Source organism: Stylophora pistillata, chromosome 13 (genome assembly GCF_964205215.1).
Source record: "Stylophora pistillata chromosome 13, jaStyPist1.2, whole genome shotgun sequence".
Taxonomy (NCBI): Eukaryota; Metazoa; Cnidaria; class Anthozoa; order Scleractinia; family Pocilloporidae; genus Stylophora; species Stylophora pistillata.
In genome coordinates this window covers 5025270-5052310 of record NC_142531.1, presented here as the reverse complement: position 1 = coordinate 5052310, position 27041 = coordinate 5025270, and the positions used below count along the sequence as shown (strand labels likewise).

The window sequence follows — 27041 nt, the reverse complement described above, 5'->3', positions numbered from 1 at the left end:
CAGTGAACGTCAGACTTAACTGGACAGCGGATGTTTTTACTACCGACAAATTTGTCAAATAAGTCATAAGGTCTGCTACATTTCCATCTGCGTTCACTTTCGGTAGTGCCTGAACTCAAACGGGGACACAGAACGTTACTGTTTTCTAAAGCAAATGGTGGATGCCAGTCAATGATATAGCTTACTGCAAGGTCTGGGAGTCTAACTTCCGCAGATACCCAAAGACGAGATTGCAGAAGCATGTTCTGTAACATAAGCTGGTCCAATTTGTCGAATCTTCATGAACTAAATGGAAACTGCAATGGTAAGCAAATAAACGAAGGCAACGAAAGAGTAACTTCGCCATTCTCTTATAAGCTAAAACTCTACCTGAATAGTGAGTATCTTTGATATTACTGATGAGCATGTTTTCGGTCAAAAGGACCAGTCCTCAATAAGGTGCTAACTGAGTTTCAAATTTCCATTGGTTATTTACCGCCTCCCGGTTAGCTCAATTGGTAGAGCACCGGACTGTTGTGCGGGAGGTCATGAGTTCAAATCCAGCCGGTCGGGGAGGTCGTGAGTTCAAATCAACACTCAGGGTCTTTAATTAACTTAGAAGAAAGAGCTGCCTTTGTAATAATATCTGCAAATGGTTAGACTTTCTTGTCTTCTCGGATGGGGACGATAAATGGAGGTCCCGTCTCCTGCAGGGTTGGGGTAGGAGACGTTAATTTCCTGGTATGTACTTCATTGCTGAATGCCATATAGATGACATATAGTGCTAGTTCCATGTAGACGACATATAGTGCTAGCCATCCTATACCATCCCTAGCCATCTTTTACCATCCATAGCCATCCTTTGACATCCCTAGCCATCCTTTACCATCCCTAACCATCTTTGACATCCCCAGCCATCCTTTACCATCCCTAGCCATCCTTTACCATCCTTAGCTATCCCTAGCCATCGTTTACCATCCTTAGCCATCCATAGCTATCCCTAGCCGTCCATAGCCATCCATTACCATCCCTAGCCCTCCCTAGCCATCCTTTACCATCCTTAGCTATCCCTAGCCATCATTTACCATCCTTAGCTATCCCTAGCCATCCTTTACCATCCATAGCCAACCTTTGACATCCCTAGCCATCCTTTACCATCCCTAGCCATCTTTGACATCCCCAGCCATCCTTTACCATCCCTAGCCATCCTTTACCATCCTTAGCTACCCCTAGCCATCGTTTACCATCCTTAGCCATCCATAGCTATCCCTAGCCATCCATAGCCATCCTTTACCATCCCTAACCCTCCCTAGCCATCCTTAGCTATCCCTAGCCATCCTTTACCATCCCTAGCCATCTTTGACATACCCAGCCATCCTTTACCATCCCTAGCAGTCCTTTAGCATCCTTAGCTATCCCTAGCCATCGTTTACCATCCTTAGCCATCCATAGCTATCCCTAGCCATCCATAGCCATCCTTTACCATCCCTAGCCTTCCCTAGCCATCCTTAGCTATCCCTAGCCATCCTTTGGCATCCCTAGCCATCTTTGACATACCCAGCCATCCTTTACCATCCCTAGCCATCCTTTAACATCCTTAGCTATCCCTAGCCATCGTTTACCATCCTTAGCCATCCATAGCTATCCCTAGCCATCCATAGCCATCCTTTACCATCCCTAGCCTTCCCTAGCTATCCTTAGCTATCCCTAGCCATCCTTTACCATCCTTAGCTATCCCTAGCCATCGTTTACCATCCTTAGCCAACCATAGCTATCCCTAGCCATCCCTAGCCATCCTTTACCATCCCTAGCCCTCCCTAGCCATCCTTTACTATCCTTAGTTATCCCTAGCCATCCTTTACCGTCCATAGCCATCCTTTGACATCCCTAGCCATCTTTTATATCCCCAGCCTTCCTTTACCATCCCTAACCATCCTTTACCATTCTTAGCTATCCGTAGCCATCGTTTATCATCGTTAGCCATCCATAGCTACCCCTAGCCATCCTTAGCCATCCGTAGCCATCCCCATCCATCCCTAGCCCTCCCCAGCCCTCCAAAGCCAGCCATGGCCATCCTTTACCATCCTTAGCCCTCCCCAGCCATCCTTTACCCTTTATAGCCATCCTTTACCATCCGTAGCCCTCCCTAGCCATCGTTTACCATCCTTAGCCATTCCTGGCCATCCCTAGCCATCCGTGGCCATCCCCATTCATCCCTAGCCCTCCCCAGCCCTCCATAGCCATCCATAACCATCCTTTACCATCCCTAGCCCTCCCCGGCCATCCTTTACCATTTATAGCCATCCTTTACCATCCCTAGCCATCCCTAGCCATCCTTTACCATACCCAGCTGTCCTTTACCATCCCTAGCCATCCTTTACCATCCCTAGCCATCCTTTACCATCCCTAGCCATACCCAGCCATCCTTTATCATCTATAGCCATCCCTAGCCATCCTTTACCATCCCTATCTATCCTTTACCATCCCTAGCTGTCCTTTACCATCCCTACCCATTACTAACCATTCCCATCCATCCCCATCCATCCTTTACCATCCTTAGCTATCCCTAGCCATCTTTTACCATCCCTAGCCATCCCTAGCTGTCCTTTACCATCCCTAGCCATCACTAACCATTCCCAGCCATCCCCATCCATCCTTTACCATCCTTAGCTATCCCTAGCCATCTTTCACCATCCCTAGCCATCCCCAGCCATCCTGTACCATTCATAGCCATCCCTAGCCATCCTTTACCATCTTTAGCTATCCCTAGCCATCCCCATGCATCCTTTACCACCCCTAGCCTTCCTTTACCATCCTTATCTATCCATAACAATTCTTTACCATCGTTAGCTATTCCTAGCCATCCATAGCCATACCCAGCCATCCTTTGCAATCTCCAGCCATCCTACACGTATGTACCTATAGCCCAGACGCTGTATCCTTCCCTGTCAAAAGAGAAAACAGAGCGATAGGGAATTAAGGGTACAGTGTCTGGACTAATGGTTAGGGAACGAGTGAAATATATTCAACACAACAAATAAAATTCATACCTTTTCTGAAATAGGTAAAACGTAAAGTCAACTTTTTTATTTATTTTTTATCATACACTCCTTTCACATTGGCAGGATATTCTGATTTGTATCATATCTGCTAGTGCCATTCCTTTTGAAATGCTAGCGTTGTTCGTATTTAGACTGTATTAATGACCCAATACAAGTTAAATAATCAATGTTAAAGGTGCTGTTACACGGGGCAACTCGCGCAACGCTGTAAAAAATTAACTATTTCGAGTTCAAAAGTTTTGAATTCAGATAAAAAGCTCGGAACTTAGCCAAAGTAAAGGACGGCTAGGGATGGCTATGGATGGCTAGGGAGGGCTAGGGATGGTAATGGATGGCTAGGGATGGTAAATGATGGCTGGGTATGGCTATGCATGATAAAGGATGGCTAGGGATGGATAGAGATGGTGAAGGACGGCTGGGTATGGCAAAGGATGGCTAGGGATGGTAAAGGATGGCTAGGGATGGTAAATGATGGAGAGGGATGGTAAAGGATGGATAGGGATGGTAAAGGATGGCTAGGGATGGTAAATGATGGAGAGGGATGGTAAAGGATGGATAGGGATGGTAAAGGATGGCTAGGGATGGTAAATGATGGAGAGGGATGGTAAAGGATAGATATGGATAGTAAAGGATGGATAGGGATGGTAAAGGATGGCTAGGGATGGTAAAGGATGAATAGGGATGGTAAAGGATGGATAGGGATGGTAAAGGATGGAGAGGGATGGTAAAGGATGGATAGGGATGGTAAAGGATGGCTAGGGATGGTAAAGGATGGATAGGGATGGTAAAGGATGGCTAGGGATGGTAAAGGATGGATAGGGACAGTAAAAGATGGATAGGGACGGTAAAGGATGGAGAGGGACGGTAAAGGATGGAGAGGGACGGTAAAGGATGGAGAGGGACGGTAAAGGATGGATAGGGACGGTAAAGGATGGATAGGGATGGTAAATGATGGAGAGGGATGGTAAAGGATGGATAGGGATGGTAAAGGATGGATAGGGATGGTAAAGGAGGGATAGGGATGGTAAAGGATGGCTAGGGATGGTAAATGATGGAGAGGGATGGTAAAGGATAGATATGGATAGTAAAGGATGGATAGGGATGGTAAAGGATGGCTAGGGATGGTAAAGGATGGATAGGGATGGTAAAGGATGGAGAGGGATGGTAAAGGATGGAGAGGGATGGTAAAGGATGGATAGGGATGGTAAAGGATGGCTAGGGATGGTAAAGGATGGATAGGGATGGTAAAGGATGGATAGGGATGGTAAAGGATGGCTAGGGATGGTAAAGGATGGATAGGGATGGTAAAGGATGGATAGGGATGGTAAAGGATGGCCAGGGATGGTAAAGGATGGATAGGGATGGTAAAGGATGGCTAGGGATGGTAAAGGATGGATAGGGATGGTAAAGGATGGATAGGGATGGTAAAGGATGGATAGGGATGGTAAAGGATGGCTAGGGATGGTAAAGGATGGCTAGGGATGGTAAAGGATGGATAGGGATGGTAAAGGATGGATAGCGATGGTAAAGGATGGAGAGGGATGGTAAAGGATGGAGAGGGATGGTAAAGGATAGATAGGGATGGTAAAGGATGGATAGGGATGGTAAAGGATGGATAGGGATGGTAAAGGATGGATAGGGATGGTAAACGATGGATATGTTGTCTTTATTACACGACTCGGGCAGTTAGAGGGCCAATAGCTAAAATCAACCAATCAAAATGCTCTATTGCCGGTCAATATTCTCTCAGTATTGGACCAGGCACGGTCCCGAATGATACCGCACTTGTGTCCCTTTGAACTTCAGTTGTATAATAAATCTCCTATTAACCAAGCTTCCTCGGGACCGTACTGGAAGAATATCGGCCCTTGGTCTTTTTTGTATGGACTGAGCGCAGCGAGGTCCATACTGTCAAGACCTCGGGCCAATATTCTCCCAGTACGGCCCTCGCGCTTGGTTAATAAGATGTATATACGGCATAGAACTATCTGTCATCTATATGGCATTCAGCCATGAAGTACATACCAATTTTCCACACACAAGAATACTGTGTGATGGATGTCCTCGCCAGGGTGGGATGGGTGGGTAAAAAAGGGGTTAGGTGTCAATTGGAATGAAAGTTCTGTTCCTTTCTCCTGCCATTCCTGTGGCGAATTAATTAAACTAAACTAAACTAAACTCCTGGTAGATCTCAGAGTCAAATCTCATATGCCTCAGTATACAGACTATGTTAAGTGTACACAGGAGTGGAAAACTTTCAAATGGTTCACTCCTGTGAACTGGGAGAGATGTCTTCTTTGTTTAGAGAAAACAAATGGAGATAACTTACAATATACTGATTGCAATCTATTTTGCCACTGGGGTTTTGTTTTCTAACATTTCATTAGGAGTAATTTGAATATATCAACAAAGTTGAAATGGTAAATTGGCCACCGTTACGGTTATAAAAGCTGACAATTCGAGTGTTAGCCCTTCGCTCCGACAGCGACAGCTAAACTATTGCTTCCACCTCATTTGACAACAGCCTTGAGATCCTTTAGTTATGAGCAATGCAGATAAATGATTAAAAAATGAATATTTACTTTTTGGCATTTACTCCTACTTGCTATCCTATTGTCTCTTGTCTCCTTTATTCCTTCTTTCCCTTGTCTTCTCCTCCCCCCTTTACCCTCTCTCCACCTCCACAATTAATCATATATGTATGTATGTATTTACGAATATTTATACAGGGTAACCCAGTTTAGCAGATAGCTAGTTTAAATGGGGCCCTATGAACACCCACCCATCCCACCCCAGGGGAGGACATCTATCACACAGTAATCTCGTGCATGGGAAATTAACGTCTCCTACCCCTAACCCTGCAGGAGATGGGGCCTACGGTTTATTCATCCCTATCCATATTATAGAAAGCTAGCAAATTCTCCTCAGTGATTTTAAGACCATGAATATTGGTCCGGCCAGGGCTCGAACCCTCTACCTCCCGCACAACACAATCCGGCACTCTAACCAATTGAGCTAACCGGGGGGTGGTTAATCGTTGCTCTACATAGTTAGTCAATAATCCTTCTTACATATAACAGTATGATTTTAAGTCAAAATGTATGATTTTAAGTTAAAATGTCAGGAGAACTGACATTTTATATTATGGGAGTTTGAGGGTTTAAAGTCAAGTCAAGTCTTCTCATTATATTTCTTTAGGGACACGAATACAGGGACTACATCATCCAGTGACTTTCTTCATTTACACTGTGACTGCAGTTCTCTCTGTCTTGTTAAGTGCTGTTACTTTCCTAAAATACAACAGGTTAGTAGATGGTTGAAAGTTACACTCATTTGAGAAATAATTTGAAATGAAAATTTTAAAATAAACATATTAAATTTTATGAGTGAAATTCATTGCCCTGCCAATCACAAGTGCATTGGACCTGTTGGTCAATTATTTTGAAGTATATTTTAACAAAAATTAAATGACTTACCTTCAGAAATGTTAATGTTAAGGAATAATTATGTAATTTTGTTTAAGTGAACCGTTTTGTATAATTGTTGTGTTCCAGTAAAGTATATTTTAACAAAAATAAAATGACTTACCTTCAGAAATGTTAATGTTAAGGAATAATTAAGTAATTTTGTTTGAGTAAACTGTTTTGTATAATTGTTGTGTTCCAGTGAAGTATATTTTAACAAAAATAAAATGACTTACCTTCAGAGATGTTAATGTTAAGGAATAATTAAGTAATTTTGTTTAAGTGAACTGTTTTGTATAATTGTTGTGTTCCAGTGAAGTATATTTTAACAAAAATAAAATGACTTACCTTCAGAAATGTTAATGTTAAGGAATAATTAAGAAATTTTGTTTAAGTGAACTGTTTTGTATAATTGTTGTGTTCCAGTGAAGTATATTTTAACAAAAATAAAATGACTTACCTTCAGAAATGTTAATGTTAAGGAATAATTAAGTAATTTTGTTTAAGTGAACTGTTTTGTATAATTGTTGTGTTCCAGTGTTACTGTCCTGAACATTACTGTTCGAAGTAGTGTCATCTCCAACAATGCTTGGATTGCATATTTCATTGTCATGTTTGTAAGGTAAGTTGAGGAGTTAGTCCTGTATAGTAGCCTAAAGTTAGTTACATCAACATTAGGGTTTAGATTCCAGGGAATTTGCAATGCCTGTTGATCACAAGACATCATATCTTTGCCAATCTTTTGAGGATTTTTTCATTTTGCTATGTACAACTAATAGTCTACATTCTTAATTATTAAGCAGGCACTGGATGAGGTTGTGTGGGATATAATACAAAAATTAAATGATATCATACATTTTTTAAACAATCTGCAAAAGAAGACACATCTTTCTGAATTTACAAAATTTTGACATGGGGCTCAGAACTGGCCCGAGTTTAAACTTGACATCATGGGGATAAATACAATATCCCCTGTAAATATTGCATTTATCATGTCAACTTCGCATGTTATTGTAGATTGATTGAATGCTCTTGACCAATTATATTTTTTGTGGGTAAGTCTAATTAACAATAATTATTTGCTAAAGGCTCAGTGAATATTGCCTAATAATCCCAGAAATGAAGTGAAGGTGATTATTCAATAATATTCACAGTGTGTAAAGCAAATAATTGTTTAAGTATAATTACTTACAAGTTGCTTTTGAATTCTGTCGTAAATATTAGTTTTTGATGTTGAAACCATTCTGTTTCAATGGTTTTGATTACTCGCATTGAGTTTCCATTAGAATTTGTTAAGGCTTATTTGATTCAATCAGCAAAAACATCACATATTTCTTTTGAAAAGTGCTATTCCAAATCTATTGGCATCTTTTTGTGCTATTTTGAAATGGAATTGAATTTTCTTTATCATGTTCATCACTTCCATGGTAACACTGACAAATGCAAGACAGCCATTTTAAAATTTCGATTTCCTGCTATAATCATCCAGTGGGAGGGGATTATAGCAAGATATGATACAATCCTCTACCAATCAGAGTACCCACATCTCTTTAATCACCACTGACAGCAATTATACTATAATTGTATAATATAATTTTTGAAAATGAACCATTACTCTGTCTAGATCAACTGTTGGGGCAGGCATCTATGGTGCAACTAAATCTCCCTTCCATCAAGATGTGAGACTGGATGTTTACTTCATAACAGGTATCAGTGATAATAATCAATATTTTTCCCACTGTTGTGTAAATCTTACTGGTAACTTATTTCTTTTTGTCCAATGAGGTACACTTTGCATAGTTAAAAAACAGTGCTAGGCTCAATGGTCTGATTATTCAAACAAAGTTTAGCTGTTGTTAAACAAACTGCATCCTAAACAATCCTCAATTAAGCTGAACCTTTTATCTAAACATTTAGTGTTGTGAACAGTGTCAACAGGGCCCAATACTAACAGTGGAAGGGCCATTTATTAAATTAAACTAACCCTCTTATAGAAAAAGCGTGAGGCCATCTGATTGTGTAAAACTTGTGTTTACATGTAGGTTACAACTTGTGTAAATAACCAGCCAATTTTGTTTATCACAATTACAGTGCAACTGTCTCAGTGGTGTCATTTCCCCCACTCATCATTTTTTTGTATGTTTTAATCTCTTAGATGGAGTGTTAAAGTCGATTGAGGTAAGGTCAAAGTGAGAAGTAGTTCTTTACAGATAAGTTATGGTAATTGCGTAAAGATATTGTTAGTAAAGAGGCATCCAAAATTGTGACGAATGATCATCTTTCAAACTGTAATAAAAAGTTCAATAGATTTTCCACATAAGAATTAACAGTCGAGTCAAGCCTTTAGTCAGTTGTCAGTTTAAAGACCTGATGTTTTATTAAATAAAATTTATCACATCTTTATTTTAGAGTCTGACTCAATGATTTCATTTTTTTTTCTAGGTTTTTTGTTTATTATGTGCACTGAATCACCAGTTGAAGTTCAGATCATCAGGTATAACTATTAATTAATGAATATAAAGACAGTAAGTATCTACAATGATTTCTCATATGCATCAGCACTTTATGGAAAACCCAAGGCAACATTTACAAACTAAGAGATCATATTGGAGAATTGCAAGCTGTTACTGAGAAAAAAAAAACCTGCAGAAGTTGGCTTTTTATAGCTTAATGTCAAAAGAACAACATGCCATGTGGCAACAAAAGAGAGAGCATAATCAAGTGGCATATAATATTATCCCAACTTGAAACCCAGCCTGCTAGTCAGTTTGTGAGAAACTCCTTTAGTATATGAGCACCTCCTTCTTGCCTCTTTCACAAGCTCAGCTAGCATGTTAACTATTTCCTATTTGATTCCTAAGCCAATCCTGTAACTTGTGTGAATATATCAACAAAGTTGAAATGGGAAATTGGCCACCGTTACAGTTATAAAAGCTGACATTTCGAATGTTAGCCCTTTGTCGGAGCGAATAGAGGAATTGTGGGTTGTGTGTGCTTTTAAAGGCAGAAAATGGAGCTACGTGATTGGTGGGAACATGGCAACGAGAAAAACACGAATAAATTAGTGGAATGAAAAGCGTTCGTTGATACCCGTGGGATTTAGACTGCCGGTTTGAAAGATGAGCCTTTGTTCAAGAGTTTTGCGGCTTTCCGTGCTACCCAAGTGTAAGGAAAGACCGCAGATTGCCATAACTTGCAGATTACAGCAGATTACTACTAACAGCAGATTGCTGTAACTTGTGCGCCAACTATTACTGTTATTGGTACTAACAGTCATTGTGGGTTGATTTCTCTCTCCAAGGATTTCTTATACAAGAAGTAAGGAGTTTGAATTCGGGAGAGCGCAGTACAACTACCTCTGAAACTGGATCACATACTGGAATTACCGTCATGGTAAATTTGAAGTTTAACTTCAAGTTTTATGGTTGTTGTAATTGATAGATTTACACCAAATGTTCAAATAATTGATGATTCTCTCTGCTGTGTGCCATACCATTCGTGCTTGGTTTCTTGTACAAAGATGAAGTATTAAATACATATTTTCTCTCAGGCATAATTATATTAATCTACACATTTTCTGGATGGTCAAATATTAGTCTATTCTTTTAAAATTAGTTTTGCTGAGGTTGAAGTTAACAGATGTATAGTTTGATGTCCATATGATGTCATAACTGTGGGAAAATTATCAATTTCTATTAAGATCATCTTTGAATCTCAACTGACAGAATGGTTGGTTTCAGTAAGCTACGATTTTTGAATAATGGTTCCTAGTATGTCATTATTTGGCATTTGACTTGAAAAATCTTGAAAAGAATGTACCCAGTATATATATTATGCCAGAGCTAACAAGATCAAATGAAAGAATCTTTATTTGGGAATATGCTTAACAAGGAAGGTTGTGAAAATTGCATTATTTTATATTTGAAATACCATACCAATGAATTTTTGATTAACACCATCTGATTTGTTTTTATTGTTACCAACCTGTAGTTTTCAAGGGGCAGAGTGATCTCTTTGTTTGTGGTACAATTTTTGCTGGTAATACTGTTTCTGATATTAGTAGAAGCCCAAGTGTAAGTATTCTTTAATTAGAAATGCTTGCTTAAATTTGTTATTCAGTTTCTTATCCCATTACTGAAAATTATTTGTCTTTCCTAAAATGACAAAATTAAAGCCAAGTGTCCATTTGGCTTAAAGTGCACCTACACCCAAAAAATTTTTTTCGCTTAACGAAGTAAGCTTATTTTTTTGAGTATTTCTGCGCAAAAATTTTTTTATTTGCTCAAATCTTCAATTTTCTATGCCCAGTCAAAATATGGAAAATCGGCCGCCATCTTGCCCCACGACCGAGTTTAAAGAAGAATGGCTCTAGCGGGTAATGTGACGTCAAATCGAGAACACGAAAGTCTGCATCTCACACATTTTCACTTGTTTGGGAAGATTGTCGTCGATATCGTCCGAAATATGCCGACTAGGTGTGTTGTATGAAGATTGTATGGAGCGCGATACCCTCTTGCAAATTTCGCACGTTGCTACATCCTTCTACAACACACTTAGTCGGCATATTTTCGGACAATTATCGACTACAACCTTCCCAAACAAGTGAAAATGTGTGAAAAGCAGACTTTCGTGTTCTCGATTTGACGTCACATTACCCACTAGAGCCATTCCTCTTTAAACTCGGTCGTGGGGCAAGATGGCGGCCGATTTTCCGTATTTTGACTGGGCATAGAAAATTGAAGATTTGAGCAAATAAAAAAATTTTTGCGCAGAAATACTCAAAAAAATAAGCTTACTTCGTTAAGCGAAAAAAATTTTTTGGGTGTAGGTGCACTTTAATTGGTAAAGTCTCCACTGACAAATGCAGTTCCATTCTCTTTCTTATTCAGTCAACTGAATTATCGTAAATAAGTGTTTATCCAGTTTGATTTTATTTTGCATAGTGCTGTATCAATGTGTTTTGTTGAATAAGCACTCTCATAAGGGGGAACGGGGATGGTGCAGTGGTGAGAGCGCTCGCCTCCCACCACTGTGGCCTGGGTTCGATTTCCGGACCCGGTGTCACATGTGGGTTGAGTTTGTTGTTGGTTCCCATCCTTGCTCTGAGGGTTTTTCTCCGCATCCTCCGGTTCTCCTCCCTCTTCAAAAACCAACATTCCAAATTCCAATTCGATCTGGAACAGTGGACCAGAAGAGCCACCCAGTGGAAGTCCACTGCTAAATTATTTATTATTTATGATTATAATTATTTATTTATTTATTAAGCATTCTGTCCAAACAATTAGCACCCCTCTTGAATAAGTGCCCCCCTTCCTCCCTCAGTTTCTTAAATATTATGGATACAAGGAAATCCTGTTTCTATCAATTTTTATTACAAATCTAAGTTTTTTAAACAGGCTTCTGGGGTCTTACTCTAGAAAATATGGTATCTATAATTACTATAATGGTAAATAATGAATAATTCTAATTTTTATTTTAATAGGAAAGAGCAATTTGAACCATTTTTTTGGACCTACATGGCCTTGTTTTGGACTCAGGCTTTTTTGGCAATAATTTTGGTCATTTTAATTATTTTATGTCAAGATGAAGAAGGCCCAACATTTTTTACCAAGGTGAGATTAAATTTGTTGTTCGTCTGTCACGAGTGTGGGACAAAGAAGAAATTCTGAGTCCCCATGACGAATCGAACCTCAGACCTTCGGATTCCGCGCTTCTATGCTCTACCACTAAGCCACAGAGACTCTATGGTGAGCAAGGCCCATTACGAAATTCTTGTTTGACATACGTCCTGCGTACTGCTAGGATTGGCAGTGTCTTTCTCTATTTCATGACTGAGCTTAGAATTTCCCATCTTTCTTACACTATTTACAAAAATAATATTAGTTGAGAAGCGCAGAGAAGTTATGTGAAATTATCACAATGCACCAAACGTTATGAAAAGAAGAAACTCATTTTGTTTTTAATGCTTAAAACATTTGGTTATGATTAATGTAATTCTCTTATCTTCTAGATTTGTCTTGCAAGTGGTGTACTCTTCACTCTACCAGCAGATATTCCATCTATTGTTTGGTCATCTTGCATTGATACAAATTGTGAGTACATATTAACAGAGAGGTCTTTTCTAAGAAGTATCAACTGTTACAGGCCAATTCCTTGCTCAAGATATACTCAGTGGGGATTGTTGGATACTCAAGACCCTAAGTGATGCTGAGGGGGTGGGGGTGTGGGAACTTTGTAGTGGGGAGGGGGGGGGGAGAATCAGAGAGCAGGATTTTCAGAGTTAATTGCCAGATCAGAACATCGTTGGAGGGGAGGGGGGGGTTAAAGAGAAGGGGTTTGTTTGAGAGGGAGATTTTGAGACAGGGATTTTTAGGTAGGAATTGAGGGGGATCTTTAGAGAGGAAAAATGTCAAAGAGGGGAATAGACAATAGAGAATCACCAGAGGGCAGGGATCCTCAGAAAGGGAGACCATTTTGCAAGTGAATTTTTCAGTAAGGGGTATTGTTTGATTGGAGGATATTTAGAAAGGGGAATTGACAGAGATGGGAGTTTTTAGCTAGAGGTATCTTTAGAAAGGATTTTGTAAGAGGGGAAATTATTAAACAGGGGGATTGTTAGCAAGGGGATTGTCAGAGAGGGGTAGTGTTGGTAAAGCAGATCAGAGAGGCTTACTTAAAGTGGATCAAGAAGCTGAGCTGTCAGCTTTTTTTTTTGATATGATGAAGTGGGGAGAGGGTTTAGGGGGGCTTAACTTCAGAGAAAAGGACTGAGAAGGTGAGGGGGGAGGCAAGCAGCAATAAAAAAGAGTTTACAGTGAAAGTGACTACTGTAGGCTTTAATGTGAGTGATATCGAATATTTCTTTTCAGGTAAACCATGGATGCATTTTACTTCGTACGATTTTGCGTTGTTCCTCCTGATTCCTGCTCTTATAATTTTCTTTTTTGTGCTGCGGAAAGAGTATCTCAGACTGGATCAGGTAAGAATAGCGACAACAGAATTACTTTAACTTAATTTCTTTTTTTCTTGGAGTTGGAGTTGTTTGCATAGTTCTTGGTCTTGACTTGGAGCACAAGCATATACCTTTTCCTTGGTGCTTGCTGCAAATATTTTGTCTTTTAATGTGTCCAGTTCTTGATGGTAAAAAGGGCCAAATTTTGGCAGTTACATTTATTGGTTGATGTCAAGGTGGGTAGGTGTGGCATGTTTATATGGGCTTGTCTGCATTTTCAAAAAGACATATACACTGAAGTTACTTTTCCTACTTTATTAAATGTTTAAAGTATACCTGTTTTCCCACACACACACACCCCCTCCACCCTCTGTGGATCTGCCACAGAAAATATTGATGGAAGAAACATTACTTTTGTTTTGTTCATACTAACTTTAATTTTAACAATTTATTGCTTAACCATTAATAAAGGTATGATAGAGGAATAATTTAGGTAATGATGGTGTTAAAATATGATTCAAAGATATTTATATTGGTAGTTATTAATTTGGTTTGTTCTTTTTTAACAGGAAGCCAAGTACAGCATGTTAGGTGCTGAAGTTAATTCTTTGTTTTCTGAGCACTCCCACTCTTCAGAGCAAAGTTAAAAGTGTTTGGACATTTATCAGAGACATGTGCCTCTGTCAGTTAACCATTTGCTAAGAAAGCATTGTTGAGTTGTTCTTAACAATTTAGAGAGGATTTTAAGTGATAATGCACAAATCATCTTTTTCTAAGTAATGAATGCAACTTACTAGTAATGAAAGCCTATTAACTCTCGTCAAGACAGTCAGAATGTACATTTCTGGATGCAGCAATGACTCTGAGTGTTATGTTTACTTTGTATGTCTTGGGCACTGATAAGTGAACCTAAAAGATTGAACTTGTGCAAGCAAGTTTAAGATTATTTTTTAGAAAAATAGGGGTCTTTAAAACTAATTAGTTCTGGTTTAGCATGATTTAGTTACTTACATTTTGTTACTTTTAATGCCAAAGTGTATTTTAAGGGAAAAAAATAGTTTGTTTTCAAATGTTTGTATCAGAAGTAGCAATAGTAGTTTTGTAAATTTTAGTTATTAAAAAATATATATTCTTTTAAATATGTTATTAAGTAAAGTTTGAATTAAATTTTTTAGTTTTATTTTAAATTTTAATATTGGTATTGTCACAAAATAATATAAGAGAATTAACAGCCAGATCATGGGAGGGTTAAACCCACTTTTCTGGCTGTGCATATGTTCTTTGCTTGTTGTTTTGTCCTCATACCCTTGGACTGGTATTGGCCAGTCATTGCTTTCCACCCTGTTGACACTTTTATTTTCTGAATTCTGACTGTCTGTCCATAGGATTTTCTTTATACAGGTGTAATATGATTATAAACTATACAATTATTGTAAATGTACTATCATTAATATAATTATGCCAGTATGTAGTCAAACATTAATTTATAATTCACTACTTTGTTGTAAAACTACAAATAAAAGTCGAACTTAATTGTACATTTACAAGTGGTCATCTCTGAAATGAATGAACCGTTTGACCCCTTAGTGTGATTAATATCTGATTTCTCCATACAATGACTCCACTGAATCAAACATTAAGGTCAGGAGAATGAAGGAAATGATCACCAACTAAAAAAGCTCTTGATTGTCAAAAAAATTCTCCTTAGCTGCATCTTAGGAAATGTCTAGAGAATGGTATAGAGAATATGCAGACTGATGCCAGGTGCCAGCACTTGAGTGACATCAGTATTTGAATGAAATAGTCAACATTTCAATTTGAAAAATCTGTGATATTTACATTTTTTTAGGAAATGAAATAATCAATCTTTCTGTGATGGAGAATGCACCATTTTTCAAAGCCTCTCTTTTGTATCTATTAGAAATAGCATGGACAAATATACTTTTATTGCCACATGGACTCAGACAACTGTTAACTTAATTTATGGAATGTCACTGTATTTCAAGGAAATTACCAATCAGGCATCAGGTGTTCTTTTGTCTTGAACTTTCTTGTAATTGGTCAGTTCACAGTTGACTTTTCAGAATAAAACCAAAGTGTTCACGGTTTTCTGACTGGTGTTTCTTACAAAAAGTATGCAGCAAACTCAGAGCTGGAAGTTTGTGTTGGAAATGGCAGATAACTTTTGATAATTATGTAGCAACCTTCAGATAAGAAACTTTATTCGAAATTAATTTGACATTGTTAAGCTCTCTAACAAAACACAGACTATGTAGTAACCTTATAGATAATAAAACAGTGGATTCTTGTATAACCACCAGAGATTTGAAGGGGTAAAGAAATTAGTTCATTACAAAACAAAACTGATCGAAATTATAATAATTATATCAATAATTATCTGCTTTCTCTTTAAACTTCCTCTCCTTTCACAGTTGTGAAAACTATTCCACAAGGGAATCAACAAATGGGTCACCTTCCTCTATGTGACACGTATCAATACTTGCATTTAAATGACAACTATTGTCTGTAACTTCAGCATCATTATGAGTGTTCCTTTCAACATATTGGAATGGTTCTTGTATAGACACATTCGTTATGTTATCCTGAATGGTGGGAAGATCCATGCTTGTTCTGTGCCCTTCCCTGACTCTAAATTTTATCTGACACCATTTCATGAAAAGAAAAAATGCTCGAAATGTGTAATGGAGTAAGATGGTAAAGACTTTGCTGAGAAACACCACCAAGCCACCAACATAGGCAAAAACTGGAAAGAAAAAAAGAAGCAAAAAAAAAAAAAAAATTGGAGATAACACAAACATTGTCCCAATAGCCTCAATAACTGGAAATTCACCAACTATAACAAAACATTTTGGTCAGGTATTCTAGTTTAATTCAGCTACCTTGTAAAAAAACATTCACTTCATCACAAGTCAACTCAATATTTGAAAAACTCATTGTTAACCGAATAGACTTCAGCAAGGGCCTCTGAGGAAGACTGTTGAGTTTGTGAGGTTTATTCCACTGAAGAAGCATTCTATTTATTAATTAAAAATTACAAAAAAAAAACAGAAACCAAGCCATGAGAAACAGTACTTGCTACAGCTTGGGTAGACTTCTTCCAATTTTTTCAGTAGTAATTGTTCATACAATTTCTTGGTCTTAAAAATTAATTTGAAAAATATCAATACTGTAGTGTATTGTGCTGGAAGTGTGAAAAGTTTGTGTTTGTAGGCATCCCGTGATGCCTAGCGAAAGTTGTTGTTGTGGTACTCGTTGGCTGCCATGTGGATAGTGTGTGGATTAAAGTATTGAAATAAAAAAACATCAAAGGTTTTTATTGCCGTATATCCAAATATCACAAATACCTCAACATGAATTCAAAGATTTGTAGGAACCTTGTTGTGTATTTTAAAGGAAGATGAAGAATTTCTAAATTAAAATACCTGTGAGAAAGACAAAGACACTGAGGTTGTAGTTGAAGATGCAAAAGGCTCCCTGAAAAATCAGAAAAGTTAAAAAAAAACCCAGTCTAGTTACTCTAAGGTGCCCTTTGAGCAATCCTTTCCAAAATCAAATATTTTAATGTAGTTTAGAAGGGGTTATTATGAGAGGTTATTATATGGCTGTATCTCACAAGGACTGGAAACTACCAAATTCATGAATTTAATTGGCTGAAATCAATATTGAAAGCAGTCTAGATTTTCCCATCTAGACCGGCATCTAGACCGGTCTAGAAAAAAAAAGGTACAAAGAATATAAAAAATTGGCATATAAGACACAGCCATATAATAAACATCTTATTAACCGAGCTAGGTCGGTCTGTATGGTACAGTCGCTGGTACAGACGGAACGCAGTGAGGTCTGTACTGGCGACCTCGGTCAAGATTCTCCCATACAGACCTCTCGCTCGGTTAATAAGAACTAAGAATTAACCCTTTAACCTCTTAGAGTGACTAGCATCTAATTTCTCCTTACAATATCACCCCTGAATCAAACAACAAGGTCATAAGAATAAAGGAAATGATCAACTACTGAAGAAGCTCTTGATTGTTAAACAAATTCTCCTTGTCAGCACATCATAAAATGTATAGAGAACAGTAAGGAGAATATGCATACTGATGTTAGGGTGTAAAGGGGTAAGGGATGGGTGCTTCACATCATTATAGAGCCATGCAAAGATGAGGTTATGTCTTCTTTGAGAGGCAAAGGAATGATTTTTCTCAGAAATAACAACAGTGCTGGCTTCATCTCACAGAGATCCCCACATTTAATTTTCATTTGATGTCTAGTGTCTATTGTCAAGAGGTGGCTGCTCTAAAGTCTTGGTCAGTCAAAAGCCACCTCGTAGCCTCACTGACCGAGCTCAACTGTGGGGTAAAACATGCTTCATAAAGTAGGGCTAAAGAGAAACAGATAACTGTTGCATTATGTCCCACAGGGGGCCTGCCATATGGGGCACTGTTCTTCACAAGTGCCAGCACTACTTGCATCTGAAGCACTGGGTAAGTTAACTAATAAGACATACAGTAAAATGCCTGTCTTGATCAAAATATAGATTACAATCTTTGCTTTAGTTTCATGTGTACCCAAAGGAAAGGGAGATAGAGGCAACAGTTGTCTTGAGGTATTCCTCATTGTCCCAATGAAGCTCAACAGCAGGTTGTAAAATATACCGTGACTAGTAGTTTACTATTTAAGATCTTTCTTTAGATCTTACCTGATCTTTTAGATCATCTTGACAATGAAACATCATGTGTCGTTCTCTAACACAGCTTTTTAATTCATCTGGATCACAGCTATTACATGGAAAGCACTGTACCTACATGTCAAAGTATATTGTGACTTGAAAGGGGAGTATTTGATAAAGGAGGAAAATAAAGACAACACGGAATGTCCTCTGAACAGAGATGTGCCTTGCAATTGTGTTGGGTTGTAGCTGAAGTAAAATGTTAAGTTTACGTTCTTGGATGGCCTTTCTAGGCAGAGCTTATCCTTTTTTTCAACGCATGGAGTATTTAAGGATACCAGATACAGCTTATTCCCCTGATTGGGATACTGGACCATTACAAGTAACCAATGGTGGCCAATCTACATCATCAACTTGGTTAAAGAAACCATTTTATCTAGTTGTAACCCCCCACCGATGACACAGTATCAGTGTTTCTTTAGAAAATTACCCCCTTTCTGCTAAGATCTGTGTTATACTCGCCATGGTAGGGCTATGACATAGCTGAACAACTTCTCTGTACTCTTACTCACCATCTTTTATGGCAGCCAACCTACATTCATTTGTCAACTTGGTTGATGAAACCAATTTACCTTGTAGTAACCCCTACCAACATCACAGTATCAGAGTTCCTTTGAAACCTTGCTTCCTTTCTGTTAAGATTTGTGTTATACTTACCATAGTAGTGCTCTGACATAACTGCAACACTTCTCTGTAGTCTTTAAAGCAGGACCACGAAACGTAGAGTTTGGAGAACCACATTATTAAGCAGAGGTAAATAATTACAAATATTGCTGCAAAATTACAGAACACATGGATCTTTCCAAATGGTTGGATGGGAAGGGTGGCCTGTAAAACAAAATTGTTCGTAAAATCAAAATAATGATTTAAGTAAACTGTCAAAATGTAGGTGTCATCTAGTCTCACCTTGCTACAATTGATTGGTCAATAAAGTAAACCTTACAACCTCAACTTAAAGTTTAAGAGAAATTCAAGGCTAACTAGCAATAATATTATCATTAATTTCTATTTCCTTCAAGCCAAGAGAATGTTGTACAGAAGAATGTGAGAAAACAAATAACAGTAGAACAGGGAAGCAGAAGAGAAATTTCTGTGGACATTAGCATTACTTTTTCCTTCCCTATCCTTCTTGTTGTCCCCAACACTCACTCCACCACCCCCACCTCTCTCTTTATTTTGACTGTCACCCACCCCCCTTGGTACAAATTTCTTTCTCTCTCTAGCCTTCCAATGCCATTAAAATCAAAGGTGACACCCATAATTTTCACTATTCACAATTGTGCCTCTTTGAGAGATATCTGCTGTGCAAGCAGATAGAAACCCAGTGACCTTAATTTATAATCAGTTCATAAACTTTCCCAAACAACCAATCACCTTAAATTTGAAAGGCATCTTCTTTCTTGAGTAGAACAACACAACATAAGTTGTTGTAATAGCCAACGAGATTGTGAAGACTTGGGTTTCAAGACCCCTCATTCTTGGTGAGTAATATCTGGAGAAAACAAAACGGATTCATCTAATTATATTGTATACCATATGAAAAACATGAGTTCAAGTTTTTCACTTTTAGGCCACTTCAGAAACAAAATATGGTAAGATAAAACCAGCACATTTTCACATCCATTTAGAATTCCTCTCATATACCTTTTGAATGGTAATATTCACATGTACATGACATTTTTACACAATTATAGCACACATGAAAACCATATGAAGACTGTGCTGTAGTAACACATCTTGTCCAATCTTTACAAAAAAATTGTAATAACCATAACAAATATTAACACAAATTCAAAGTGAATTGTTCATTGATACTTTTTGAAAGATCTTTATTCATTCATTCATTATTAAAAAACATCGCCACAGACAAACGTGTAAGTTTACAATAAGAATAATGTTCTATGTTACTATTCATCTCTTCCACTTTTTGTTCCGCAGCCAAAAATCAAGCATACAACAATCTTACTTCGAATTGTTTACGTTCTGCGAGATGCACAAACATGGCGGTGCATAAAAATAACGTCACATGACTGAAACTGACCTATACTACTATACAGTTAAAATAGACTCAGACAAAATTAAATAGGCATCTATTAATAAAGCATCGCTTGAACCTCTCGGTTCTCACACGTGGCAAGATAAAATCATGGCCGCATGTGAGACCACCTCCCGGTTAGCTCAATTGGCTAGAGCGCCGGATTGTGTTGTGCGGGAGGTTGAGGGTTCGAGCCCCGGCCAGACCAATACTCATGGTCTTAAAATGAGTGAGGAGAATTTGCTACCCTTCTAGAATCAATAAATGGATAGATATTCTAGTCTTCTCGGATAAGGACAGTAGGCCCCGTCTCCTGCAGGGTTAGGGGTAGGAGACGTTAATTTCCCATGCACGAGATTACTGTGTGGTGGATGTCCTCCCCTGGGTGGGATGGGTGGGTGCTGGCCCTGAAAAGCCCCTATGGGGAGTGGTCAATTAACCTTATATGTACCTATGCATGTATGTATGGCCCCTACTTCTTAAAAAATGTGATCTTTGTGGAGGAAGAAGGTCATAAAGAGGATGAGCTGCATAGGTTATGATGTTGTTCCATAACTGCCTATCTCTTGAAACAATGTAGCTGGTCAGTGGGGTGTACTTGGAGGTATATCTATATCACAAAGCACGCCTACAAAACTTCTCAATCTGTGCAATGTATTTACCCTGGTGGGCACAGGCCCATACTTCTAATGCATATAAAAATAATGACATCATGAGGCTATCAAATAGCACAGTCAACTCAAAGAAGGAGTAGCCAAAGTACTTATAGACCCTCACGATGTAAAGTCTAGAATTGGCCTTGCCAAGCATATGCTCAAATTGAGTATCCCAATTACATGGGTCTTCATGAAATGTTACTCCTAGTAATTTGAGCTCCTTCTTCCTAACTATCCCGTCAATATCACCTGGAGGAGTTTTCCTGGTCTTCCCCTTTACTACCATTTCAAATGTCTTTTGAAATTTAACATCATCTTGTTGTCATCTGCCCAGCATTTGATACTACAAACTTCTTTATGTGATGTGTCACTCTGTCCTGGGCTTGACTTAATAGGTACACTAACTGTGATGTCATCAGCATATTTAATCAGTAGTGAACTTGGACTAACAGGCTTAATGTCATTCACCATAATGGAAAATAGAATGGGACCAAGAACAGTCCCTTGTGGGACACCTCTGTTGATATTGAGGAACTTTGTTACAACACCATCCACCACGACTCTTTGTTGACGGTCACACAGGAAGCTAATTACCCAGTTGATGATATATGAGTTAATGTCATAAGACTTTAGTTTGTCACACAGGACTCGATAGGAAACAGAATTAAAAGCTTTACTAACGTCAAATGACAAGACCCGAACAAAATCTACATCCCCATCCAGCCAATTCAGCCAATGATGTTGACACTTGATTAGAGCCATAGATGTACTGCGGCCTTTCATATAAGCAAACTGATCTGAGCCGACCTCATTCTTAAGCACAGGAGACAGTTCTTGTTTGCAAACAAGCCATTCAAAAATCCTCATTATGAGGTTAGTTAATGAGATTGGTTGCAGCTGATTGCACTCCGTTAGAGGGGATTCTTTAGGAATAGGTGATACATTTGCCAGTTTCCACAGTGTTGGAACAACTTGATGAATTAATGAACTGTTGAAAATTGCCATAACCACAGGCACAAGATGATGGAAAAGTCACGCCAAAACCAAAATGGAAACTCATCCCGTCCAGATGCAGTTCTCTTTGATGTATTAACAGTTTTCTAACAGCATTTTCATCTACAATTGGAATGCGAGTTCCAACAGGTATTTCAAGAGGCTCAGGAGCTTCATAGGTGCAATCAGCATTAATGGACTGAAAATAATTATGCATTGATGACATCTGGGGATAATACTGAGCTAACAAATGTTCCCTGTGATTTTCTCCCGGTAATTCTGTTAGCAGTTTCCCACCAACCTCTGGAGCCTCTGCTATGCTTCTCTCACTCATTGTTAACTGCATTTACCTGGTTCATACAGATGAGAGTGTTAATTTTCTCCTGGAGAATCAAATTTTCCACATGGCTACCTTGGTGTGCAGTACGATTTCTGATATTACAAACATGTTTAACCATGTAGGGAGGGTCTCTTGATGACACCTTGACACGAATTAATGGGAAACTCGTGGAACACTTCATACAACCTCGAGTTTAGCAGCTGGACACTTTTTTCTGGATCAGTCAAAACAACTGACCTCCAGTCAAAGGCCTTTAGTTTTGATTCCATATTGATTTTATGATGGTCTCTTGTGTCACGAAAACTGACATATTTTCTGTGAGGCTTTGTTGGAATTAAGGGCGATACAGTGACGACGAGATGATCAGACCTCACAAGTCCCTTATGTGTTTTGCCTGCCTTCCAAATTAGTGGAGCATTAGTCAAGAAAACATCAAGAGTATTTTCACCTCTAGTTGGAACCCTGACCATCTGATGCAGGTTGTGCTGTTGCATAAAATCCTTTATCCTTAGCTTGTTTATATCTCCAGTGATTACAATCTTTGCATTTGGATCATCTAACAAGATCTGATCACAGGAGTCAGATAGAGATTCCAGGAGATCGTTAGCATCATAGATAGGGTCAGGTGGGTGGTAAACACAAGCTACATAATATTCAGAGTTATGAGTAGTGATCTCACACCAAACAGTTTCTGAATTGAAAACCTCGTTGACATTGAGTGGTTTAATTTTCCAGTCATTCCTGCAAATAACTGCGACCCCACCTCCAGCTCTGTCTCCTGCGCGATCTTTATGAACCATCGGGACAAATTGAGTGTGACAGAATTTTCTTATGCATCCATGACTCAGAGACAAAACAAATGTCGATATTATTAGTGCTCAGTTCAGCATACAGAGCAGGGGCTGCATCAGCTTTAACCAAAGACCGGGCATTAAGGATCATACGTTTAGGCACCAAGATTTCAATATTAACTCTCCTTACAGCTGCCAATAGTGCTATGAAGTTTGGTATAATTAGAATATAATGACAAATCAAATGATATACCCCAGTTGATATTTTTCGCTCTTCTCATTACCTGTCTGCTCGCCAGTGTATGGATTTTGTAAGGAGAAACCACTAATTAATCACTCTTGGAGCTGAAAGTGTTGACCATTTTAAACCCCAAGAGTGACCACCATTTAATTTCTCCAACAGTTATCCTCCCAAATAAGTCATTCTCTAAGATCATAAGAATAGAAGAAATGATTGCCAACCTAAGAAGACCAAAGGAAATGAATAGAGAAGAGAAGGGAGAATATGAATGTTTATGTTAAGTTGTAAGGGATTAATGAATCATTTCTACTGATGATTACCTACCTCCAGTCAAACAGTTCTGAGGCCCAGAAATTAACAAAGAAGAAACAAAGCAATACAAGGGTGATACAAGCTGTTAAAATCCACGACAAGCCTTTGAACTTTAACCACCAGCACACAGCAAAATAGGACTATAAACAAAAAAATAAACAAACAAGTAAACATGATAACAGTATCATTTTAAGACAAAAGAAGAAAGACACTACAAAGTACAAATTATTTGTTGAAAATTTAGGAGCTAGCTTGTCTACACTGTAAAGTGTAGTGTAAACCACCTCACGGTTAGCTCAATGGATAGAGCACTGGACTATTGTGCGGGAGGTTGAGGGTTCGAGCCCTGGCCGGACCAACACTCAGGGTCTTAAAATAATCGAGAAGAATATGCTACCTTTCTATAACATCAAGAAATGGTTAGATATTCTAGTCTTCTTGGATAGGGACGAGAAAATGGAAGTCCCATCTCCTGCAGGGTTAGGGGCAGGAGACGTTAATTTCCCATGCACGAGATTACTGTGTGATGGATGTCCTCCCCTGGGGTGGGATGGGTGGGTAACAGGACCCCCGTTGATACCAGTGTTTACTATACTGAAGGGGCTATCCTGTATAAATATAGATGTCTACCCTAAAGATGCAATAACATTCTCATTCAACCTTGAAAACATTTTTTTTTGCTTTTTGACATATATTTCAAAATTAATCCTGTGATCTTTCAACTTACCAATAGCATAAAAAGGATTGGCAGATCCATAAGACGAAGAGATTGCTATGACAAAGAAAAAAACAAGAGCTGATATAAGTGCTGAAGTGCCCTTCCAATAGGCTTCAATTAATAATTTCTTAGATTCTCACTATATCTTTCCTTGATAATGTGTTGATAGTTCAAGGAGAAATTGCATATTGATCATTATTGATGGGGTCAATCAGGTCACAACATATGAAGGTAATTTTGGTTTCATCAACTGAGTTGATTATGTATATTGGCCACCAAAGAGTTTCAAACCTGGTTATGCAGGATCTAAATTTCAATGCATTTCTATATTTTACATTATTTGCATCAGGCAATCTCTGCATTTTGCATAAAGGCTGATAGTTTCTAAAGAAACTGTTTGGGGCTGCGTCGGTGGGGGTAACGAAATAATTTGAATATATCAACAAACTTGAAATGGTAAATTGGCCATCGTTATGATTATAAAAACTGACGTTTCAAGCGTTAGCCCTTCGTCTGAGCGAATAGGGGCTAACGATATGAAGGTAGCCCTTCACTCCGACGAAGGGCTGATGCTCAAAACGTCAGTTTTTATAATCATAACGGTGGCCAATTTACTATTTCAAATATATTCAAATTAACTGCATTTTGCACATACCTCTCTATTGATATTCCTTGGATCAGTCTAAAAATTAATTTGAAAACCTTTATTAATATTCATCAAAACAATAAGAGGGATTAAGGGCCTATCCACACTAGCGAAAAAAATGTTAGCCTGGTTAGCCCAATGGATATTGTACTGGACTGTTGTGCGGGATGTCGAGGGTTTGAGCCCCTGCTGGACCAACACTCAAGGTCTTAAAATAATTGAGAAGAATTTGCTACTTTTCTATAACATCAAGAAATGATTAGATATTCAAGTCTTCTCGGATAGGGACGAATAAATGGAGGTCCCATCTCCTGCAGGGTTGGGATAGGAGACGTTAATTTCCCACACACGAGATTACTGTGATGGATGTCCTCCCCTGGGTGGGATGGGTGGGTTTACTGGGCCCGCAGTAATTGGCAGAGGCTGTTGCGGTGTCTCTGCCTGTCGGCGAATCTTGTAGATTAGATTAGATTCGAAAAATTTACTGTCATCACCAACACTTTACAAGTGCGGATGGTTTGTCGCAACTTAAAGTGCCCATAATGTCAAAAAATCTTTTTCGCTCATCTAATTCTACATTTCACCAAATGAACTTCTGCAAAAAAAATTTTCAATTTGGTTAAAACGCAATTTTTTAAAATTTTTTAAAGACATTCAAATTTGCTGCCATTTTGGTCCACCCTGCGCACCAGTCTTCCTTGCTTTAAAGTGAGTCATGACGTAGGTTCAGGAACACGTGATATTTGGTTGTGACTTATCTGAGTTGAAAACAAGTGGGAATTTGCTTCAGAGTGGTCACAATATCGTAAGCTCACAATATCATAAACTCACAATATCATAAACAACCTGCACTCGACCAGGGTATTTATATGCACTTTAAGGTCAACTGAGATTCCTGAACCTACGTCACAGACATCAGTCACGTGGTCATTTTGAGCACGTTATTCTTGTGATCAGCGGAAGGGGTCGACTGCAAGAAAAAGAATTTGAACTTTGTGAAAATTCGTACAAAAAAACGCGTTTTATCCAAATCGTAAAAAATTTTCACCGAAGTTCATTTGGTGAAATGTAGAATTAGATGAGCGAAAAACTTTTTTTGACATTATGGGCACTTTAACAAATTTTGGTCGAAGAGGACAAATTTTCAAACGCACCTCTAACAAAATTTTTCTCGGGTAAAACCTTGGCCAAATCTACTAAATAAACAAAACCGTGACAAACTTGTCGATCATTTGTCGTAAACGCTAACAGAAGTGTGGTAATTGAACTGAGTTCAGTGATGAATCCTGGTAACTGGAGTTTAAATCCAGCAGGTTATTCGGCGCTGGAATGTCCCACCTTGTGGCAACAAAGGGTGCAATTATAGTATCGGTGTTACTTTTGGCTGTTGATCGAATTTGATAACTTTGACAGCTTTGAAAGTTTCATTTTACTGCGGATGCAACAGAGGAGACAAAAAGTTGTCCTGACAAAATTTGTCCTTTGATGTCCAATGTTTTCATGTTCGACAAAACTTACATTATCACAAAGCGATCAAATAACGCCTGAAATGAGAATTGTTAAGAAGTGTTTTAAACTATGTATTTATCATAATTTGTCGGGTCAGATCAAACCCAAAAGAATGATCGTGATCAATCCCAAATATGCTTCGAGTACAATCTCCATGGCCAAATGCGCAGTTTCCTGGTGAGAAGAAATTAAATCTATCCAAGAGAAATCAAGAGAATCTCAAAGCCTTTTTACCTCAAACAGTCCTTTAGGCAAATCATTCAACGTAGCTGCATCGCCATAGGCATCGAAGTAAGGTGGATTCCGTATGAATTCAACAATTCCTGCCCACAAAAATCCCATTGCTATTACAAAATGGACAACTTGAAGCGCATCAAAGAAATAGTCTTTGCAAGTTTTTCTCCCTCTTGGGTTTGTTGCTAAAATCGGAGGCATCTTAGAGCCTGAACTTGACGTTTACAATTATTGCTCCGAAGTTGATTGCGCCTTCCCTCACTAAGATCACACACACAGTGAGTATACCATGACATTGTAAACTGTAGGGGAAATCTGGGGACGAAAGCTAAAGTAACGCTGTACATGCGTGACGAGTTTCC

The 27041-nt window shown here is 38.5% G+C and overlaps 2 protein-coding genes across 3 annotated transcripts; one reads left to right on the top strand and one right to left on the bottom strand.

Annotated features, from left to right (window-relative positions):
• The first annotated feature begins 61 nt into the window (after window positions 1-61).
• LOC111336776 (uncharacterized) lies at window positions 62-14995 on the top strand. Of its 2 annotated transcripts, none has more exons than XM_022942932.2 (12): window positions 62-304; window positions 6240-6345; window positions 7044-7127; window positions 8130-8212; window positions 8661-8683; window positions 8948-8999; window positions 9807-9898; window positions 10496-10578; window positions 11988-12117; window positions 12516-12597; window positions 13375-13484; window positions 14027-14995. In XM_022942932.2, exons 1-12 carry the CDS (start codon window positions 241-243, stop codon window positions 14102-14104), a joined length of 987 nt encoding a protein of 328 aa, XP_022798667.1. In that variant the 5' UTR covers window positions 62-240; the 3' UTR covers window positions 14105-14995. The 2 variants fall into 2 exon arrangements, with proteins under 2 accessions (XP_022798667.1, XP_088599518.1); XM_088743392.1 differs by having other exon boundaries at window positions 62-376.
• Window positions 14787-26997, bottom strand: LOC111336775 (uncharacterized). Its single transcript, XM_022942931.2, has 9 exons — window positions 26680-26997; window positions 24946-24972; window positions 24300-24344; window positions 23585-23712; window positions 19579-19696; window positions 18862-19032; window positions 18175-18276; window positions 16901-16952; window positions 14787-16221 (listed from the first exon to the last, which is right to left on the bottom strand). The coding sequence occupies exons 1-9, from the start codon at window positions 26878-26880 to the stop codon at window positions 15899-15901; spliced, it is 1167 nt and encodes a 388-aa protein (XP_022798666.2). The 5' UTR covers window positions 26881-26997; the 3' UTR covers window positions 14787-15898.
• Between the last annotated feature and the right edge of the window lie 44 nt (window positions 26998-27041).

What these genes read in the sequence shown, in the direction of transcription:
- LOC111336776 (XM_088743392.1), top strand. Translation starts at nt 241, where the DNA reads ATGTTCTGTAACATAAGCTGGTCCAATTTGTCGAATCTTCATGAACTA. An exon ending in TTCATTGTCATGTTTGTAAG is followed by an intron (nt 7,128 to 8,129) that starts GTAAGTTGAGGA and finishes TACTCTGTCTAG; the next exon opens with ATCAACTGTTGGGGCAGGCA. An exon ending in ATACTGGAATTACCGTCATG is followed by an intron (nt 9,899 to 10,495) that starts GTAAATTTGAAG and finishes ACCAACCTGTAG; the next exon opens with TTTTCAAGGGGCAGAGTGAT.
- LOC111336775 (XM_022942931.2), bottom strand. Translation starts at nt 26,880, where the DNA reads ATGCCTCCGATTTTAGCAACAAACCCAAGAGGGAGAAAAACTTGCAAA. An exon ending in CAAGGAATATCAATAGAGAG is followed by an intron (nt 24,345 to 24,945) that starts GTATGTGCAAAA and finishes TCTTTGTCATAG; the next exon opens with CAATCTCTTCGTCTTATGGA. An exon ending in AGATGCCTTTCAAATTTAAG is followed by an intron (nt 19,033 to 19,578) that starts GTGATTGGTTGT and finishes TTTGTTTTACAG; the next exon opens with GCCACCCTTCCCATCCAACC.